The sequence below is a fragment of the Oncorhynchus mykiss genome, chromosome 6 (genome assembly GCF_057628025.1).
Source record: "Oncorhynchus mykiss isolate SJ-2025 chromosome 6, ASM5762802v1, whole genome shotgun sequence".
NCBI classification, from domain to species: domain Eukaryota; kingdom Metazoa; phylum Chordata; class Actinopteri; order Salmoniformes; family Salmonidae; genus Oncorhynchus; species Oncorhynchus mykiss.
In genome coordinates, this window is record NC_143027.1 from 9,119,629 (window position 1) to 9,135,959 (window position 16,331).

Consider the following 16,331-nt stretch of genomic DNA (forward strand, 5'->3'; position numbering starts at 1 on the left):
GTTGACAGTGCATGTCAGAGCAAAAAACAGGCCATGAGATCAAAGGAATTGTCTGTAGAGCTCCGAGACAGGATTATGTCAAGGCACAGATCTGGGGAAAGGTACCAAAACATTTCTGCAGCATTGAAGGTCCCCAAGAACACAGTGGCCTTCTTCATTATTAAATGGAAGAAGTTTGGAACCACCAAGACTCTTCCTAGAGCAAACTAAGCAATCGGGGGAGAAGGGCCTCGGTCAGGGAGGTGACCAAGACCCTGATGGGTTCTTCTGTGGAGATGGGTGAACCTTCCAGAAGGACAACCATCTCTGCATCACGCCACCAATCAGGCCTTTATGGTAGAGTAGCCAGACGGAAACCACTCCTCAGTAAAAAGCACATGATAGCCCGCTTGGAGTTTTCCAAAAGGCACCTAAAGACTCTCAGATCATGAGAAACAAGATTCTCTGGTCTGATGAAACTAATATTGAACTATTTGGCCTGAATGCCAAGCGTCACGTCTGGAGGAAACCTGGCACCATTCCTGTTGGTGGCAGCATCATACTGTGGGGATGATTTTCAGCGGCAGGGACTGGGAGACTAGTCAGGATCGAGGCAAAGATGAACAGAGCAAAGTACAGAGAGATCCTTAATGAGAACCTGCTCCAGAGCACTCAGGACCTCAGACTGGGGCAAAGTTTCACCTTCCAACAGGACAATGACCCTAAGCACACAGCCAAGACAACACAGGAGTGGCTTGAGTGGACCAGCCAGAGCCCAGACTGGAACCTGATCGAACATCTCTGGAGAGACCTGAAAATAGCTGTACGGCAATGTTCCTCATCTAACCTGACAGAGCTTGAGAGGATCCGCAGAGAATAATGGGAGAAACTCCCCAAATACAAGAAGACTATGCTGTAATCGCTGCCAAAGGTGCTTCAACAAAGTACTGAGTAAAGGGTCTGAAATCTTATGTTTAGTGGCAAGAAAAAGTATGTGAACCCTTTAGAATTACCTGGATTTCTACATAAATTGGTCATCAAATTTGATCTGATCTTCATCTAAGTCACAACTATAGACAAACATAGTGTGCTTAAACTAATAAATGATTGTATTTTTCTATGTTGAATACACAATTTAAACATTCACAGTGTAGGTTGGAAAAAGTAGGTGAACCCCAAGGCTAATGACTTCTCCAAAAGCTAATTGGAGTCAGGAGTCAGCTAACCTGGAGTCCAATCAATGAGACAAGATTGGAGATGTTGGTTAGAGCTGCCTTGCTCTATAAAAAACACTCACAAAATGTGAGTTTTTTATTCACAGGAAGCATTGCCAGATGTGAACCATGCCGTGAACAAAAGAGATCTCAGAAGACCTAAGATTGAGATTTGTTGACTTGCATAAACCTGGAAAGGGTTACAAAAGTCTCTAAAAGCATTGATGTTCATCAGTCCACGGTAAGACAAATTGTCTATAAATGCAGAATGTTCAGCTCTGTTGCTACTCTCCCTAGTGGCCGTACTGCAAAGATGACTGCAAGAGCACAGCGCAGAATGGTCATTGAGGTTAAGAAGAATCCTAGAGTGTCAGCTAAATATTTACAGAAATCTCTGGAACATGCTAACATCTCTGTTGACGAATCTACGATACGTAAAACACTAAACAAGAATGGTGTTCATGGGAGGACACCACGGAAGAAGCCACTGCTGTCCAAAAAAACATTGCTGCATATCTGAAGTTTGCAAAAGTGCATCCTGGATGTTCCACAGCACTACTGGCAAAATATTTGGTGGTTTGATGAAACTACAGTTGAGTTGTTTGGAAGGAACACCCAGCACGGTGTGGAGAACAAAAGGCACAGCACACCAACATCAAAACCTCATCCCAACTGTAAAGTATGGTGGAGGGAGCATCATGGTTTGAGGCTGCTTTGCTGCCTCAGGGCCTGGACAGACTGCTATCGTTGGTGGAAAAAGGAATTCCCATGTTTATCAAGACATTTTGCAGGAGAATGTTAGGCTATCTGTCCGCCAAGTGAAGCTCAACAGAAGTTTGGTAATGAAACAGGACAGTGACCCAAAACACAGAAGTTAATCAATAACAAAATGTTTTCAACAGAAGAAAATACGCCTTCTGGAGTGGCGCTGTCAGAGTCCTGACCTCAACCCAATTGAGATGCTGTGGCATGACCTCAAGAGAGCAGGTCACACCAGACATCCCAAGAATATTGCTGAACTGAAACAGTTTTGTAAAAAGGAATGGTTCAAAATTCCTCCTGACGGTTGTGCAGGTCTGATCCGCAACGACAGAAAACGTTTGGTTGAGGTTATTGCTGCCAAAGGAGGGTCAACCTGTTATTAAATCCAAGGGTTCACATACTTTTTCCACCCTGCACTGTGAATGTTTACACTGTGTGTTCAATAAAGACATGAAAACGTGTAGATGTTTGTGTGTTATTAGTTTAAGCAGACTGTGTTTGTCTATTGTTGTGACCTAGATGAAGTTCAGATCAAATTTGATGGCCAATTTATGCAGAAATCCAGGTATTCCAGGTATATCCAAAGGGTTCACATACTTTTTCTTGCCGCTGTCAATGTGATATATCCTTCTTTTTTTTCAATATAAATCAGCTAACATTTCTGAAAAATCTATTTTAGAATAAGGCTGTAACCTAACAAAATGTGAAAAAGGTCAAGAGGTCTGAATACTTGCATTTTTGCCCTCGGAACAGCCTCAATTCATCTGGACATGGATTCTAAAAAGGTGTCGAAAGCGTTCCACAGGGATGCTGGTCCATGTTGACTCCAATGCTTCCCACAGTTGTGTCAAGTTGGCTGGATGTCCTTTGGGTGGTGGACCATTCTTGATACACACGGGAAACTGCTGTGTTAAATAAACAGCAGCGTTGCAGTTCTTGACACAAACCAGTGCTCCTGCCTGGCACCTACTACCCTACCCTGTTCAAAGGCACTTAAATATTGTGTCTTGTCCGTTCACCCTCTGAATGGCACAGATACACAAGTCATGTCTCAGTTGTCTCAAGGCTTAAAGATCCTTCTTTAACCTGTCTCCTCCCCTTTATCTACACGGATTGAAGTGGATTTACAAGTGACATCAATAAGGGATCATAGGGTTCACCTGGATTCACCTGGTCAGTCTATGTCAAGGAAAGAGAAGGTGTTCTTCATATTTTTATTGTAGACTAACCCTATCTGAAGGTGTTCTTAATGTTTTTATTGTAGACTAACCCTATCTGAAGGTGTTCTTAATGTTTTTATTGTAGACTAACCCTAGACTGAAGGTGTTCTTAATGTTTTTATTGTAGACTAACCCTAGACTGAAGGTGTTCTTAATGTTTTTATTGTAGACTAACCCTAGACTGAAGGTGTTCTTAATGTTTTTATTGTAGACTAACCCTAGACTGAAGGTGTTCTTAATGTTTTTATTGTAGACTAACCCTAGACTGAAGGTGTTCTTAATGTTTTTATTGTAGACTAACCCTAGACTGAAGGTGTTCTTAATGTTTTTATTGTAGACTAACCCTAGACTGAAGGTGTTCTTAATGTTTTTATTGTAGACAAACCCTAGACTGAAGGTGTTCTTAATGTTTTTATTGTAGACTAACCCTATCTGAATGTGTTCTTAATGTTTTTATTGTAGACTAACCCTAGACTGAAGGTGTTCTTAATGTTTTTATTGTAGACTAACCCTAGACTGAAGGTGTTCTTAATGTTTTTATTGTAGACTAACCCTAGACTGAAGGTGTTCTTAATGTTTTTATTGTAGACTAACCCTAGACTGAAGGTGTTCTTAATGTTTTGATTGTAGACTAACCCTAGACTGAAGGTGTTCTTAATGTTTTTATTGTAGACTAACCCTAGACTGAAGGTGTTCTTAATGTTTTTATTGTAGACTAACCCTAGACTGAAGGTGTTCTTAATGTTTTTATTGTAGACTAACCCTAGACTGAAGGTGTTCTTAATGTTTTTATTGTAGACTAACCCTAGACTGAAGGTGTTCTTAATGTTTTTATTGTAGACTAACCCTAGACTGAAGGTGTTCTTAATGTTTTGATTGTAGACTAACCCCAGACTGAAGGTGTTCTTAATGTTTTGTCTACTCAGTGTAGACTAACCCTAGACTGTATCTCATTCTATTTTACTTTCTTTCATTTTTCTTTTTTTCTATTCGACTTTCTTATCTTGGTTTCATTAGAAAATAAGAGATCAACTTGACTCTCCTATAACCCTATAGAGGAAAAATAGTAGAATATTTCTGTGCTTCGGTAATGAATTCAACAATTTCCTCTTGACTTCTCCTTGTGATTCCTCATTTCCTTCCCAGGCAAGGAAGGTTACGGTTGTGGTGACCTGCAGGGGAAAATAATAGAGGTTGAAGAGGAGTGTTGATAAGACTGACCACAGAACAGTCATTGACATTGTCAGTGTAGATTTAACAGACTAATCCCACAACATGGATTCCACACCGAACAAGGTGTATCTGTGCCATGTTAGAATAATAGAATGTGTTTGACATGGATTTACGTCCTGACTGGCACCCTATTACCAATATTGTGCACTACTGTGACCAGAGCCCTATTGGCCTTCGTCAAAAGTAGTGTAGCGTAATATATAGATAGGGAATAGGGTGCCATTTGGGATTTATCTCATGGAATAATTAAAACGGTTTGATACGGGACATTTGAAAGGAGGCCTCTGAACTTTATGATGAGCAGGATTATCACAACAGAGTAGACATCTTCTATGTTATGAAGAGCTTTGATTGGATTTATTATGTTATTAAATTGATCGGAGGTAGTTATTAATCCTATCCATTATGGGGTTCCGATTTGCACGTGTGTGTGTGTGTGTGTGTGTGTGTGAACGCTATACTAGACAACATGCTGCGCTACAACAAATATTAACCTCCTAATTCTACATTTCACATGTTCCTTCATTTCGATTAGAGATGATTCATTTGCTACACGGCTTTGCAAGATGGCCTCTGTTTTCAATAAAGTAACAATACATTTCCCGGGGAAATAAGACAGGAGTTCTTCATGGGATTCTTCTATGGGGGAGGAGGGAATTGGCAAATTTACTTAAACCATTTGTCTGATCTCCCCAGAAAACGTATCTACCAGTGAGCATTAACTCACAGCGAGAGACCCCAAGTAATTTCCCAACAAGAAAATTGAGTTTACCAATCAGTCCTTTTACTTGGTCAAATTAGTTATACCCGAGTCAGCGGGTCATTGTTTTGAAATGAGAGTCAGCACTACATACAGTAGCATAGCCTATGGAAGACTACAATACCTTCATATGCTCATTCTCCAGTCATTTGTTTTTTACAATATTTGTGCAAAAAAGCGTAATTCTCTTTAAAAGTTCATATGAAATCTTGAATTTAATTCATTAATTCATTGATTATTTGTTTTCTGTTACGCGCGCGGTCAGTGTGTTTCTATATTAGTCTGAGTGGCTGTAGTGAGCTGCCAAGTCTCCAGCTGGGTGGATTAGACTCCTGTTATCCTCTTAGCTCTAAATGTCCCCACGTTTCGGCTCTCTACTGCCATTTCGCAAACTTCTAAATCACAAGACGAATGACAAGAAGAAGAGTGTCGCGCGTAAAATTAGTACCCACTCGGAATTCCAGATTGTGTTTTTTTTTACGTTTACGCAGGACACTTGTCTCCATTTGCGCGTCGACAATGTCACAGTAACTCGTGGTGCGTTCAATTGATCTTAATAGCTTGCAATCTTATCCGTGTCAAACCTCAGTTGCCTTCCAAACATAATTTCGTTTGCATTCTTTGAGAGCAGGTTGTGGAGGAACTTTGAATGACTAATTGTCTTTGTCATCAGAAACTTTGATCAGTTGCGTCTCTCGTCAGTTCTTATAATTAAGCGCAAGGAGTTTTTTGTTGTTGCATGTAGCCTAAAATGACCATTTGACCTTTTTAACTTTAGACAAAGATATGGAGTTTACCAGTAAACAGAGGAGCGTTTTTTATATATTGTTTTTTTCAATATGCATGATCAACGTTTCTTTTTCTGCGAAAAGGACAAACGTTCGAAGATCGGGTAAGTTGACTATTGATCATATTCTCGATTGATATGTAGGCCTAGGTCAAGAGATGTTTCTTCTGATTTTAATTAACATCAAAGACAAAATCATGCATATTATAATTTTGTGAATATTCATTTGGCCTACATCAATTACAGCAGAATCAAAAGGAACTATGACCAATTTTCTGATTGTCATTTCCATATAGTACATTAATTGTTACATGTTTTGGAATACAGTAGGACAATTAGCCATATTACTATATGGTAATAACTCATAATAACGCTAACCTGAAACAAGTCTGTGTCATCATACTAGGTGACAGACACATTATCATACTAGGTGACAGGCGCATTCTCATACTAGCTGCCAAGTGCCAGGCACATGTCAGTGTTGTTCCTGTCAGTAAGGAAGGGGATTTGCAGAAGTACACAATTTATACTGAGTAGTAGTGGTTGAGAGAATAGAGGAACATGGTATATTTGGTGTATATGTTGTATGACTTGATTTACCACATGAGGACCTTTGGATACCCAAAGACTCCTGTGCTGAGCACACATGCTGCATTGGTTATTACATGGGCACACACAGAGGCTTTACACCTCCCTTCCTCCATTTTACACATCCCTTACCAGCTACAGTTTGTCTAACCACTGTATGACATGCACCATAAAAAATGCACAGCCCTTGAAACGTAAAACATAAAAATGTGCCCTCTTGTACTTATTAACAAAGTGGCATGATTGCAGAGTGACGGATATTACTCTGGCAAAACCTACTGCACCAGACCTACTGTATAATGTGATTTAAACTTACTGCATCAGACCTACTGTATAATGTAATGTAAACTTACTGCACCAGACCTACTGTATAATGTAATGTAAACTTACTGCACCAGACCTACTGTATAATGTAATGTAAACTTACTGCCCCAGGCCTACTGTGTAATGTAATGTAAACTTACTGCCCCAGGCCTACTGTATAATGTAATGTAAACTTACTGCACCAGACCTACTGTATAATGTAATGTAAACTTACTGCACCAGACCTACTGTGTAATGTAATGTAAACTTACTGCCCCAGGCCTACTGTATAATGTAATGTAAACTTACTGCACCAGACCTACTGTATAATGTAATGTAAACTTACTGCACCAGACCTACTGTATAATGTAATGTAAACTTACTGCCCCAGACCTACTGTATAATGTTGTGTAAACCTATTGCACCAGACCTACTGTATAATGTGATGTAAACTTACTGCACTAGACCTACTGTATAATGTAGTGTAAACCTACTGCACCAGATCTGCGGAATAATTCAGTGTAAACCTACTGCACCAGATCTACTGAATAATGTAATGTAAACCAACTGCACCATACCTACTGTATAATGTGATGTAAACTTACTGCACCAGATCTACTGTATAATGTGATTTAAACTTACTGCATCAGACCTACTGTATAATGTGATGTAAATTTGCTGCACCAGACCTACTGTGTAATGTAAACTTACTGCACCAGACCTACTGTATAATGTGATGTAAACTTACTGCACCAGATCTACTGTATAATGTGATTTAAACTTACTGCATCAGACCTACTGTATAATGTGATGTAAATTTGCTGCACCAGACCTACTGTGTAATGTAAACTTACTGCATCAGACCTACTGTATAATGTGATGTAAATTTGCTGCACCAGACCTACTGTGTAATGTAAACTTACTGCACCAGACCTACTGTATAATGTAATATAACCTTACTGCATCAGACCTACTGTATAATGTGATGTAAATTTGCTGCACCAGACCTACTGTGTAATGTAAACTTACTGCACCAGACCTACTGTATAATGTGATGTAAACTTACTGCACCAGATCTACTGTATAATGAGATGTAAACTTACTGCACCAGACCTACTGTATAATGAGATGTAAACTTACTGCACCATACCTACTGTATAATGTGATGTAAACGTACTGCACTAGACCTACTGTATAATGTGATGTAAACTTACTGCACCAGACCTACTGTATAATGTTGTGTAAACCTACTGCACCAGACCTACTGTATAATGTGATGTAAACTTACTGCACCAGACCTACTGTATAATGTTGTGTAAACCTACTGCACCAGTCCTACTGTATATTGAGATGTAAACTTACTGCACCATACTTACTATAATGACTACCAAGTTAAAATGTCCCTCTTACTGCAGTCAAAGAACGACATCCTTGGATGTGCCTTACTCTGTTGTTAAATCAATCAATCAATCAATCAATCAATCAATCAATCAATCAATCAATCAATCAATCAATGTATTTATCCTTAGGCCCTTTTTACATAAGCAGTTGTCACAAAGTGCTTATACAGAAACCCCGCCTACTTTTATAACACCTCACAGGTGTTATTTAAGTCAGTTATTCATTTGACATTCATCTCAATTAGTAACCGTTCACTGGCCATCAATGAACATTATCACTATAGAGGAGCATTCAGAATGTTGCAGTGTGTTCATTTTACTGCAGCTTGGTGACCTGATGTTGGTCAGCAGGAGTGTATCAGAGCATACCTTCATCAACAACAACAACAAATATGTCTTTCATGGATATTAAGTGCTACAAAGTTTGGGTTCTAGTCTACTGTGCCTTTCTCTATTTCCTGTGATAGTGTGTTGCTCTGTCCGCCTGACCTCTAAGGCTTTTGGATTGAGACTATTATATATCCCTGTAGTGTAGACTGTGCTCAGAGCAGTTGTTTCTGACACACAGCTTGTATCCTGATCTCTTTCGGGCAGCGACGGCGGTATGTCTTTGTATTCTGCGGTGTGTTTCCAGTCATTCTGATGACATTCTACGAGGAGGTTGACAGGGACGTGTCCACATGAATCACATCCCCTCTAAAACACAAGACTGGGGGCGGCGTCCCAAATCGCACCCTTTTTTCCTACATAGTGCTACATAGGGAATAGTGTGCCATTTGAGACAGTCGACACTCTTAGAAGAAAAAGGTGCTATCTAGAACCTAAAATTATTATTTTGGCTTTCCCGATAGGAGAACCCCTCGAAGAATCCTTTTTGGTTCCAGGTAGAACCATTTTGCACAGAGGGTTCTACATGAACCCAAAATTATTCTACCTGGAGCCAAAAATAGTTATCCTATGGGGACAGCTGAAGAACCCTGTTGGAACCTGTCTACCTGTCGGCATCTGAAAAATGACGGACTAATTTAGCCTTAAAGCTAAAGGATCATCAACTAGACTCAGCCGACGTTTTTGCCCGATGTTTATTTGAGCGGCTGGTCAGCGAACCGCAACATAATTACAAATAGTTTGTAGACTTCAAGTTGACCGCAAGAAGCCCAAACAGATATAAAGGCTAGTTGGGGAACCCTGCCTTAAAAGGACAGTTGGGGAACCCTCTTTAAAAAGGCTAGTTGGGAACCTTGCCTTAAAAGGCTAGTTGGGAACCCTGCCTTAAAAGGCAAGTTGGGGAACCCTGCCTCAAATGGCCAGTTGGGGAACCCTGCCTTAAAAGGCTAGTTGGGGAACCCTGCCTCAAATGGCCAGTTGGGGAACCCTGCCTTAAAAGGACAGTTGGGGAACCCTGCCTCAAATGGCCAGTTGGGGAACCCTGCCTTAAAAGGCAAGTTGGGGAACCCTGCCTCAAATGGCCAGTTGGGGAACCCGGCCTTAAAAGCCTAGTTGGGGAACCCTGCCTCAAATGGCTAGTTGGGGAACCCTGCCTTAAAAGGCCAGTTGGGGAACCCTGCCTCAAATGGCCAGTTGGGGAACCCTGCCTTAAAAGGCCAGTTGGGGAACCCTGCCTCAAATGGCCAGTTGGGGAACCCTGCCTTAAAAGGCAAGTTGGGGAACCCTGCCTCAATTGGCCAGTTGGGGAACCCTGCCTTAAAAGGACAGTTGGGGAACCCTGCTTTAAATGGCCAGTTAGGGAACCCTGCCTTAAAAGGCAAGTTGGGGAACCCTGCCTCAAATGGCCAGTTGGGGAACCCTGCCTTAAAAGGCAAGTTGGGGAACCCTGCCTCAAATGGCCAGTTGGGGAACCCTGCCTTAAAAGGCCAGTTGGGGAACCCTGCCTTAAAAGGCAAGTTGGGGAACCCTGCCTTAAAAGGCCAGTTGGGGAACCCTGCTTTAAAGGACAGTTGGGGAACCCTCTTTAAAAAGGCAAGTTGGGGAACCCTGCCTCAAATGGTCAGTTGGGGAACCCTGCCTTAAAGGCTTGCAAAGTTGCCTTTTAGTCTTCTTCAGAAAAACATAGTAGCTTGAGGAAAGGGAAACAAAAGGATGATTGACAAACTCTTGTGTGACATAACTGTCTTTTTTTATCCTGGACGCTGCACAGTCTTGGTGTAACGTACCGGGAAATGCTTTGTAACATCCTAAAAACGATCTTAAACCACTACATCTTACTACAGACCCCCACATTATCACATCATGTACTGTCTGCATGGAGATCCGTGAGCATTCTATTCTATTCTATAATTTCAATTCTATTCAATTTGATTCTAAGAATCAGTTCTACATGACCTACCCAAGTGCACCTGGGGACAGGAACAAGTCAACTTCACATACTGCATTATCTGCTCAGAGAGCAGTGCAGGCTCCCTACATGTCCTTTCCATTTGGCCATGGAGGTCTGCTCCCTATCAGACATTTACCCCAGTGGAAATATGTCCTTGCTTGGCCCTCTTCTCCTCTCCCCTCCCCTCCTCTCTTCTCCTCTCCCCTCCTCTCTTCTCCTCTCCCCTCCCCTCCTCTCTTCTCCTCTCCCCTCCCCTCCTCTCTTCTCCTCTCCCCTCCCCTCCTCTCTTCTCCTCTCCCCTCCCCTCCTCTCTTCTCCTCTGCCCTCCCCTCCTCTCTTCTCCTCTCCCCTCCTCTCTTCTCCTCTCCCCTCCCCTCCTCTCTTCTCCTCTCCCCTCCCCTCCTCTCTTCTCCTCTCCCCTCCCCTCCTCTCCCCTCCCCTCCTCTCCTCTCCTCTCCTCTCTTCTCCTCTCCTCTCCCCTCCCCTCCTCTCTTCTCCTCTCCACTCCCCTCCTCTCTTCTCCTCTGCCCTCCCCTCCTCTCTTCTCCTCTCCCCTCCTCTCTTCTCCTCTCCCCTCCCCTCCTCTCTTCTCCTCTCCCCTCCTCTCTTCTCCTCTCCCCTCCCCTCCTCTCTTCTCCTCTCCCCTCCCCTCCTCTCTTCTCCTCTCCCCTCCCCTCCTCTCTTCTCCTCTGCCCTCCCCTCCTCTCTTCTCCTCTCCCCTCCCCTCCTCTCTTCTCCTCTGCCCTCCCCTCCTCTCTTCTCCCCTCCCCTCTCTTCTCCTCTCCCCTCCCCTCCTCTCTTCTCCTCTGCCCTCCCCTCCTCTCTTCTCCTCTCCCCTCCCCTCCTCTTTTCTCCTCTCCCCTCCCCTCCTCTCTTCTCCTCTGCCCTCCCCTCCTCTCTTCTCCTCTCCCCTCCCCTCCTCTCTTCTCCTCTGCCCTCCCCTCCTCTCTTCTCCCCTCCCCTCTCTTCTCCTCTCCCCTCCCCTCCTCTCTTCTCCTCTGCCCTCCCCTCCTCTCCTCTCCTCTCCCCTCCCCTCCTCTCTTCTCCTCTCCCCTCCCCTCCTCTCTTCTCCTCTCCCCTCCCCTCCTCTCTTCTCCCCTCCCCTCTCTTCTCCTCTCCCCTCCCCTCCTCTCTTCTCACTGCTCTGGAAAGGTCTGTTCTAAGTGCAGTGCTGACATTAGGTTCCAGCGAGTGAGTCACAGCGGAAGTTTTGGTACATGTATCTACTATGTAGTGTTTTATTCTGGCTGCCTGGGTTTGTCTGTATCCCAAAATGGCACCCTATTCCCTACATAGTGCACTACCCATGGACAATGGTCAAAAGTAGTGCACTATATAGGGAATAGGATTCCATTTCAGCGCTCAGAGATCCATTCAGACAGAAAGGGTACCCAGTTATGTGTCCTCTTCAGGAGCCATACTGATGACACAAGTGTTAACTCTCCACACTTTCACATCAGGGAAAATAATTAGGCAAAGACCAATGAGACCATCAGCATCACAAGGAATTTACTATGAAGAATGGGGCTGATTGTGATTATTAGCCATGGCAGAGCAAATGCATCTTTTGTGTCGTCATTCAATAAGCCTTATTAAAGGTGCTGTCTGAAATATAAATGAAATCACCTCGGAAGTCTGGGGTGTGGAATACACCATTCCTGTGGTCACTTCCACACCCCAGACTTGCATCAGAGCTTTATTATATGGGTGTTTACTCAAGAAGGGCATTATATGAAGAGATTCATTAGGTCTTCTGAAAATTCTGATGCCGAGGCATTGTCATGTCAAATATTAGCAGTGTATCTGTTACGGCAGTCAAACACATCATTTTTATAACAGACTGTGTGCGTTTTGACTCTTGAACTCATTCACAGAGGGACAGTATTTGTACTGTATTTATGATTACATATTGGTTGTAGATCACTCTTACAGTGGGGCAAAAAAGTATTTAGTAACCAACCAATTGTGCAAGTTCTCCCACTTAAAAAGATGAGAGAGGCCTGTAATATTCATCATAGGTACACTTCAACTATGACAGACAAAATTAGAAAAAAAAATCCAGAAAATTACATTGTAGGATTTTTAATGAATTGATTTGCAAATGATGGTGGAAAATAAGTATTTGGTCAATAACAAAAGTTTATCTCAATACTTTGTTATATACCCTTTGTTGGCAATTGACAAAGGTCAAACGTTTTCTGTAAGTCTTCACAAGGTTTTCACACACTGTTGCTGGTATTTTGGCCTAATGAGTCCCACTGCCTTTTCACTTTGACTCATTGTGATGACATAATTTCCTGTCCCATACAGAGCGCCTCAGCCCTCCTTTGGACATCCAGTTGGAGATGGTGAACTGCACAGCCTTCAGTGTGCGGTGGAAGATGCCCCGGCGTCATGTTAGCACCATCACAGGCTACAAGGTAACAGTTGGCTTACATACACCGACACAGTGGTCACGTTTCGGGCCGACCACTTTGCAGTCGTCTGTCACATCTCACAGTGCCTGGTTTAACATATCATATGATATTGCAATCTGATACCCGCATCAGCTCGACAGCAATGTCGTGGGTCTGGAACGTGACCATACACAGTACACGGAACGTGGTGTGCAGTTCACTACCCAGAACAGATGGATGTTTTCAAGCAGACTTATTTGTTTAATGTTACATGAGATGAGGTCAAGCATAACTGTCTCTATCTGCAACTGTGTGAATGGCCGCATTCCAAATGGCATCCTGTTCCCTTTATAGTGCACTACTTTGGATCAGAGCCCTCTGGGCCCTGGTCAAAAGTAGGGCTGGGAATGGCCCGGGATCTCACGATACTTAGGTACCGATACGATATGTATTGCGATTCTCATGATTCTATATGTATTGTGATTCGATACTGTGATTTTATTGCGATTTGATGTTCCAAACATATTGCTCACCATATGTACCGGGAAAACGAGGATGTCGATTAAGGCAGCCCCCCCGCTCCTCTCTGATTTAGAGGGGTTGGGTTAAATGCAGAAGACACGTTTCAGTTGAATGCATTCAGTTGTAGAACTGACTAAGTATCCCCCTTTCCATAATAAGCACGGTGGTGGATGTCTGCTGCAGAGAGACCATGAGAACATTAGTTTTGATTAGTCACGGAGCACTCATGGAAATAAAAGACATATTGGCCCACTATTTAAAAAGAAGATGGATAACATGCTACAGGATCAAAAATATAGTTTAGGTGTAGGTACAGCCTACTAGCTCTTGCTAACGCTACCTAGCAACAAAAAAAACATATATCCAGTGCCTGTTACGGTGCGTGAATGAGGACCCAAAAGCGAATTAACTTAAACAGAGCTTCTTTAATTACCAAACATAGGTAGGCTCAGACGGACCGGCAGATTCCGACAGGACAAGACAAGGTTACAGCAAACATGACGACAGTCTGGTTCAGGCATGAAACACAACAAACAAGAATCCGACAAGGACAGGAACAAAAACAGAGAGAGATATAGGGGACTAATCAGAGGGAAAAGGGGAACAGGTGGGAGAAGGGGTGACGAGGTAGTCAAGAGGAGACAAGGAACAGCTGGGGGAAAGCGGGGGAGAAAAGGTAACCTAACAACGACCAGTAGAGGGAGACAGGGTGAAGGGAAAGGACAGAGACAAGACACAACATGACAGTACATGACAGTACCCCCCCACTCACCGAGCGCCTCCTGGCGCACTCGAGGAGGAAACCTGGCGGCAACGGAGGAAATCCTCGATCAGCGCACGGTCCAGCACGTCCCGAGAGGGAACCCAACTCCTCTCCTCAGGACCGTACCCCTCCCAATCTACGAGGTACTGGTGACCACGGCCCCGAGGACGCATGTCCAAAATTCTACGGACCCTGTAGATGGGTGCGCCCTCGACAAGGATGGGGGGGGGGGGGAAGACGAGCGGGGGCGCGAAGGACGGGCTTGATGCAGGAGACATGGAAGACCGGGTGGACGCGACGAAGGTATCGCGGAAGAAGAAGTCGAACTGCGACAGGATTAATGACCCGAGAAATACGGAACGGACCAATGAACCGCGGGGTCAACTTGCGAGAAGCCGTCTTAAGGGGAAGGTTCTGAGTGGAGAGCCAAACTCTCTGACCGCGACAATATCTAGGACTCTTAGTTCTACGCTTATTAGCAGCCCTCACAGTCTGCGTCCTATAACGGCAAAGTGCAGACCTGACCCTCTTCCAGGTGCGCTCGCAACGTTGGACAAAAGCCTGAGCGGAGGGGACGCTGGACTCGGCGAACTGAGATGAGAACAGCGGAGGCTGGTACCCGAGGCTACTCTGAAAAGGAGATCGGTCGCAGACGAAGGAAGCGAGTTGTGGGCGTATTCTGCCCAGGGGAGCTGTTCTGACCAAGACGCAGGGTTGCGAAAAGAAAGACTGCGTAAGATGCGACCAATAGTCTGATTGGCCCGTTCTGCTTGACCGTTAGACTGGGGGTGAAAGCCGGAAGAGAGACTGACGGACGCCCCAATCAAACGGCAAAACTCCCTCCAAAATTGAGACGTGAATTGCGGACCTCTGTCCGAAACGACGTCTGACGGAAGGCCATGAATTCTGAAAACATTCTCGATGATGATTTGTGCCGTCTCTTTAGCAGAAGGAAGCTTAGCAAGGGGAATGAAATGAGCCGCCTTAGAGAACCTATCGACAACCGTAAGAATAACAGTCTTCCCCGCTGACGAAGGCAGTCCGGTGACAAAATCTAAGGCGATGTGAGACCACGGTCGAGAGGGAATAGGAAGCGGCCTGAGACGGCCGGCAGGAGGAGAGTTACCGGACTTAGTCTGCGCGCAGACCGAACAAGCAGCCACGAAACGACGCGTGTCATGCTCCCGGGTGGGCCACCAAAAACGCTGGCGAATGGAAGCAAGCGTACCCCGAACGCCAGGGTGGCCGGCTAACTTGGCAGAGTGAGCCCACTGAAGAACGGCCAGACGAGTAGGAACGGGAACGAAAAGAAGGTTCCTAGGACAAGCGCGCGGCGACGGAGTGTGAGTGAGCGCTTGTTTTACCTGCCTCTCAATTCCCCAGACAGTCAACCCGACAACACGCCCCTCAGGGAGAATCCCCTCGGGGTCAGTGGAGGCTACTGAAGAACTGAAGAGACGAGACAAAGCATCAGGCTTGGTGTTCTTAGAGCCCGGACGATAAGAAATCACGAACTCGAAACGAGCGAAAAACAGCGCCCAACGCGCCTGACGCGCATTAAGTCGTTTGGCAGAACGGATGTACTCAAGGTTCCTATGGTCAGTCCAAACGACAAAAGGAACGGTCGCCCCCTCCAACCACTGTCGCCATTCGCCTAGGGCTAACCGGATGGCGAGCAGTTCGCGGTTACCCACATCATAGTTACGTTCCGACGGCGACAGGCGATGAGAAAAATACGCGCATGGGTGGACCTTGTCGTCAGAGAGGGAGCGCTGAGAAAGAATGGCTCCCACGCCCACCTCTGACGCGTCAACCTCGACAACGAACTGTCTAGAGACGTCAGGTGTAACAAGGATAGGAGCGGATGTAAAACGATTCTTGAGGAGATCAAAAGCTCCCTGGGCGGAAACGGACCACTTAAAGCACGTCTTGACAGAAGTAAGGGCTGTGAGAGGAGCTGCCACCTGACCGAAATTACGGATGAAACGACGATAGAAGTTCGCGAAGCCGAGAAAGCGCTGCAGCTCGACGCGTGACTTAGGGACGGGCCAATCAATGACAGCTTG

At 44.6% G+C, this 16,331-nt stretch overlaps 1 protein-coding gene across 2 annotated transcripts in view; it reads left to right on the top strand.

Moving 5' to 3' along the window:
- The first annotated feature begins 5,470 nt into the window (after positions 1–5,470).
- egflam (EGF like, fibronectin type III and laminin G domains) overlaps positions 5,471–16,331 on the top strand; it is a 53,271-nt gene continuing 42,410 nt past the window's right edge. For both annotated transcript variants that reach the window (XM_036979361.2, XM_036979362.2), the window contains exons 1-2: positions 5,471–6,060; positions 12,895–13,004. In XM_036979361.2, coding sequence (XP_036835256.2) covers positions 5,955–6,060; positions 12,895–13,004 — 216 coding nt within the window. In that variant the 5' untranslated portion in view covers positions 5,471–5,954. The remainder of the gene's footprint in view (positions 6,061–12,894; positions 13,005–16,331) is intronic.